Source organism: Hyperolius riggenbachi, chromosome 4, assembly GCF_040937935.1.
Source record: "Hyperolius riggenbachi isolate aHypRig1 chromosome 4, aHypRig1.pri, whole genome shotgun sequence".
NCBI lineage: Eukaryota > Metazoa > Chordata > Amphibia > Anura > Hyperoliidae > Hyperolius > Hyperolius riggenbachi.
In genome coordinates, this window is record NC_090649.1 from 248,324,407 (window position 1) to 248,330,406 (window position 6,000).

Genomic DNA, 6,000 nt, shown 5'->3' on the forward strand with positions numbered 1-6,000 from the left:
GAATGGAATTATAGAAAACAAGGCATGTTTAACCACACGGTCTAGGAAGAAAAAAATGTTTTGAAATCCTGACTGCTAATCTAGCAATGAATAATTTGTCCACATTCTGATGTTGCCTATATAGGCTAGTCCCTCATATGAGATCCTGATGCAAATGGAGTACCTCGATATGGTCATTCAGGAAACCCTTCGCATGTTTCCTCCATCACCAAGAGTGGAGAGGATCTCCAAGCAAACCATAGAGGTTAATGGTGTCATCATACCAAAAGGGACCACTGCAATGATACCAGTGTATGCTTTACATCATGATCCTGAATACTGGTCAGAACCTGAAGAGTTTTGTCCTAAGAGGTAACATACCAGAGAAGCATTACGGCATTTCTTATTTTCTCAGCAATCACCATCCACTATCCATAGAGATAAGCAGAAAATTCTGCTAATATGTACATCTACGATCCCACAGGATGTGGAAGCCATCCTATCTTACTGAAAGGCTTGTATCAATCACTTAGCTGGTAGAGATGAACAATGAAATGCACAGTTTAGAACTTTATTGCTAATTTGTTGCAAATTCCATGCTGCTTGCCACTGGGCCAATCATTATTAACAGCAGTTGTATGCGATTGGACCAACTTTAAGCTTCTTGAAAGAAAAAAAATGCAATAGAGTTAGAAATGTGCATATTATTGACCATCCAGTTAGTTGGCAGCTGTGTTAATCAGTCACTAGCTAACTGAGTGGCAGTTAAAATATTCTCTTTGCTGGCATATGCTAGGAGTGGTTTCTGCATTTGCACATGTCTCAAATTACTGAGACATGTGCAAATGCAGAAACCACTCCTAGCATATGCCTGCAAAGAGAATATTCTAACTGCCACTCAGTTAGCTAGTGAATACTTTTCTGAATTTTCTGAATACTTTTCTGAATAAAATACTTTTCTGAATTTTCCCCCTTTCCCCTTTGTCATATGAACATGTTGGGATCCTTCAGCATCATCACTATTGAGCAATAAACCACGTGGAGGGGGGGGGGGGGGTGGAGGGGACATGTGTGCCTTGCTGCACATCAGGTGGTAGGGGTGGGGTCAGATGAAGCTCTATGAAAATTTTGCTGGTGGACCCAGGGGGTTATTGTAATATCCCTGATTAAATTATAATTTTCATTAGCATTCCGTTACAAAAGTACTTTTGTACTAAAGTGGTATAACCCTTTAAAGGGAGTCTGAAGCAAATGTAAAAAACAAAAATAGATACTTACCTAAGGAGAGAGAAGGCTCTGGGTCCTATAGAGCCTTCCCATTCCTCTTACACATCTGCTTGTTCCAGCGCTTGTTCCCCCGATCAAATCCCCTGTCACGAGGAGGCTTCAGATGTCTTCGGGAGCCTGAGTGCTCCAAAGACAGGTGGCTCCGTACTGCGCATGCGCAAGTGCACGATAATGCATGCATGCGCAGTATGGAGCCGCCTGTCTTTGGGAGCACTCAGGCTCCTGAAAACTTCCGAAGTCTCCCACTGCAGCAGAGAGCAGTTTCCGACCCATCGGTCAGACAATGCTAACAGGGAGCACAGCACAAGAACGAAGAGACTGTAGGCGGAAACAGAAGGCTCTATAAGACCCAGAGCCTTCCCTCTCCATAGGTGAGTATCTGGTTTGTTTGTTTTTTTACATTCGCTTCAGACTCCCTTTAAAGAAAATGTGTAATGAAAAAAAAAACCCTCTGTTTAATACTTACCTCGGGAGTGGGAAGCCTCTGGATCCTAACGACGCTTCCCTGTCCTCCTCCATCCCTCCGTTCATGTGCCAGGGTCCCCCGATGTGCGGCGAGGTAAATATTTACCTACCGCGATCCTGCGCAGGCGCACTAGCCGGTCTTCACTCGGGCTAAGGTGGAAATAGCAGAACCCAATCGAACCACTGTACAGCGCAGGCGTGAGTCCTTTTGCGCCTGTGCAGTAGAGCGGATACCATCAGGTTCGGCTATTTCCGCCTAGCCCTAACGAAGAGCAGCTGCTGCGTCTGCGCTGGACCCGGCAAGGTAAATAAATCCTCACTTGTCAAGCTTGTCGGGGGAGGATTCGGGGAGCCAGTGCTGGGTTCCTGTTACCTACAAGTCAGGGAAGCCTCATTGGGACCATGAGGCTTCCCCCTCCCGAGGTAAGTATGCCTCACAGGGCTTTTTTAAATGGCAGAGTCTCTTTAACCATAACAGTTAGTATGGGTTATAGAAAAGGTAGATATACTTTAAAATAAAAGTTGAACAAAACACAGGGGCATGTATCTTCGTGTGAGCGTTGGCCAGATATTGTCAAACTTTTTACAGGTTCAGAGGAAACCTATGTTGTGATGCGAACAGCTTGTGGGATCCAGCATTCCACCAAACTCTTCCTCTGAAACTTGCAACAGCCTGCTCATTTACAGCTCGCTAGTCTGAAGGACTGAAAAAAAAACCCCAACAAAACAAATAAATAAAGAGGTGTAAGTTTGGGATGCATTGCTGATTTTCGTTCATCAAATTAAATAACCAAAATATAACAACTTTTTGTAGGTTCAGCAAAGAAAACAGAGCACACCACATTCCCTATACCTTCCTGCCCTTTGGAGATGGACCAAGAAACTGTATTGGCATGAGGTTCGTTCTTCTGAGCATTAAGGTAGCAGTTACTGCCCTCCTCCAGAATTTCAGCTGTCGGCCCTGCAAAGATACTATGGTGAGTTCTTATTTATAGGAGATAACCTACTACAGTGGAGAAAAGGTAATACTCTTTAGTCTGTTAAAAATGATATTGCAAATTTCAAACAAATTTCATTTTCCTTAGATACCGTTGGAAATTGGCACTGAAGGATTCATGCAACCAAAAAAGCCAAATGTATTAAAGTTTTCTTTACGGACCAGAGTTGAAAGAGAGGCAGCAGAAGCTGAATAATGAAAAGGAACAATGTAAAGGACACACAGAGCTGGAAAAATGTTCAGTTTTATTACTAGGATTATTATTATAATTGAATTATAAAGCCCCAACATATTCTGTAGCGCTGTACAAAGTAAGAAACAAACATGGTATACATAATAATACAAACAATGGAATACACCAATATACAAAATACAGAGTTGGTACATTATACAGAATCTGTACAAAATACAGAATTGGTAAATTAAAGAGACAAAAGTAAGATGATGAATAAAATGTATAACATATTCCAAGACACAAAAGGTGAGAGAGCCTTGCCCTTGCAATCTTACCATCTAAAGGAATATGTAATGAATAGCGGAGATGCCGCCGCGCGGTCTGGCGGCGGGGCGGCTGTCTCCGCATACAGACCGGCGGTTTCCGCACAGCAACATGTGTCTGGTTTGCCTGGGCCTTCTAGTGCACACAGATGGAGAGCTATGCGTGCGCGCGCCAGAAGACAGGACCTTTATGCCAGCAGGAGAGGTATCAGCTGATCCCAGCGGAACTCCTGATTGGCTGAGTGGCTGGGGGCGGCGCTGCGCAGCGCTGTAGTATATATAGATCTTGCTTGTCAGTTGCTGGTTGTCTGCCGTTGCGAATACTTACGTGTGAGCACTAAGACCTCAGTCAGATCCTACAGTGTGTTAGAACCAGTCGGAACTGGGAATTCACACTTAGCCAGATTCTGCTCTTGATGTTTACTTTGTCATCATTGTGTTATACTTTAGATCAGTTCCAGGGTGTTGAGACCAAGGACCTCACACCCAAGCATAGGATTACTGTGTTATTACTGTGTTATACTTTAGACCAGTTCTAGGGTATTGAGACCAAGGACCTCACACCCAAGCATAGGATTACTGTGTCATTACTGTGTTATACTTTAGACCAGTTCCAGGGTGTGAGACCAAGGACCTCACACCCAAGCATAGGATACTGTGTTATTCTTTAGACTAGTTCCCGGGTGTCGAGACCAAGGACCTCACACCTCAGACTAGTATTGTGCTTGATATCTATTATGACCTCTGGCTCTGTTGACCTCTCTCTTGCTTTCTGATTCGGTACCTCTGCCTATCTGTCTACCAGTTGCCAACCTTGCCTGTACCCGGTTACCGAATCAGCCTTCTGTCTCTGTACCTTATCTGCTCGTGTGTTGCCGACCTGGCCTGTCTGACCCTTCTGACTGTCACTCATCCCACGAGTGATCAGTCTGTCTGTACTACCCGTGACACTAATCCACCAGGTGTCAGTTAGCTGCAAGGACCTCCTGCTCCTCAGAGAGTCATTCCTGCAGTTCAGCCATAGGAGTCAGCCATAGGAGTCCACTGACTGCAGTACAGTCTGATTCCCAATCCATCTGGGAATCCTTGGCTGCAGTACAGTCTGATTTCCAGTCCATTAGCGAATCACTGGCTGCAAGATTATCTCTATCTCTTCCTCTTAAAGAGATAGTCCCTGCACAGCCAGAGGCCACCTGCTCCTCAGGTGGTCACTGGCTGTATCTGTGTCTCTCGCTCCACGGGATCTGTGTCTCTCGCTCCACGGGAGATAGCCTTACAGTTGCACCAAGCACTTACACTTCATTAGGTGTCCAGAGGTTAGTCATACTTGTATTATTGGTGATTCTGCAGATCATCCATAATCAGGTATACATCTGTATTGTTGGTGATACTGCAGATCATCAATAATCAGATACTCTCTGTGTGCTGACACCAATCGTTACAGAACGGCAGACCTAAAAAACAAAATGGACGCACTCAACAGCCGTATTGATGGACTAACCACCTCGGTGGAGAATTTCATCAGGGTGTTGGATGGCCAACAGACCCAGATCACCGCTTTGTCTGGGTCCATACAAGTCCTCCAAACGGCTGTGAATGCAGTGCGATCTCCTCCTGTTACAGACTTGTGTATGTCTGTACCCGAAAGGTTTTCTGGGCATAGATCTGACTTTCAGAACTTTAGAAATCGAGTATTGTCTTATTTTGAGTTAAGACCTAATTTATCGGGAACTGAGGCACAGAGAATTACTTTTATAAAGACCCTTTTGTCAGGGGACTCACAAACATGGGCATATAGCCTCCAGGCAAGGCATGAGGCTTTGTCATCAGTTGAGGAATTTTTTAAGGCTATGGCCATAATTTATGATGATCCGGACATTGCTTCCACCGCTGAGCGGAAGGTTAAGACTTTGCCTCAGGGTAAAGATCCGGTAGAAGTTTACGCAGCTGAATTCAGGAAATGGGCTGTGTCAGCTAGGTGGGGGACATTTGCATTGTTAGACTGCTTTTTGTCAGGTTTATCAGATGCAGTTTCTGATTTAATGCTGGGACATCCTGAACCGAAATCTATTGATGAGGCAATCTCTTTAGCAGTACGGGTTGATCGCCGTTTACGCTATCAAAAACAAACCCGGGGTAAGAATACTGTAAGATATGTCTCCTACGCCTCTTCTCCACCTGTGTTGCCTCCGCCAGAGCCAATGCAAATTGGACATTCAAAATTGACACAGGTGGAACAGAATCACAGGAAAACAGAACAACTCTGTTTGTACTGTGCAGAGGAGGGTCATAAGGTACAGAATTGTCCTAAAAAGTCAGGAAACGCTGCCGCCTAGGTGTAGTCAGAGGTAATACCCTAGGCGCGCAGACATAACCTCTAAACAGTAATCATCTGCTCCTTCCCTGCTCTATCACATGGGAGGGTCAGACTGTTCCCACCGAAGCTTTTCTAGACTCTGGTTCAGCAGCTAACTTTATAGACTACGAGTTTGCAAAGAATTTGGGGATTCCCTTACTCCCGTTAGACCAACAGCTTTTGGTCACTGCTGTAGATGACTCTCCTCTGCAAAGTAGACAAACCCTTTCTCGAACCCCTGAGTTGATATGTAATGTTGGGGTACTACACAAAGAGAGTTTACAGTTTCTGGACCATTATTCTTGGCATGCCATGGTTACAACTTCACTCCCCTCAGATTGACTGGGCTTCAGGTCAGCTAACGAGCTGGTCTACCCATTGTCATCATCATTGTTTAGCGAAAGTAACCGTAGGAAAC

General features: G+C 44.7%; 1 protein-coding gene across 2 annotated transcripts in view; it reads left to right on the forward strand.

The window, feature by feature from the left end:
• Nucleotides 1-3,195, forward strand: part of LOC137570684 (cytochrome P450 3A9-like) — a 68,977-nt gene extending 65,782 nt beyond the window's left edge. For both annotated transcript variants that reach the window (XM_068279384.1, XM_068279386.1), the window contains 3 exons: nucleotides 125-351; nucleotides 2,546-2,708; nucleotides 2,817-3,195. In XM_068279384.1, coding sequence (XP_068135485.1) covers nucleotides 125-351; nucleotides 2,546-2,708; nucleotides 2,817-2,924 — 498 coding nt within the window. In that variant the 3' untranslated portion in view covers nucleotides 2,925-3,195. The remainder of the gene's footprint in view (nucleotides 1-124; nucleotides 352-2,545; nucleotides 2,709-2,816) is intronic.
• The last annotated feature ends 2,805 nt before the right edge of the window (nucleotides 3,196-6,000 follow it).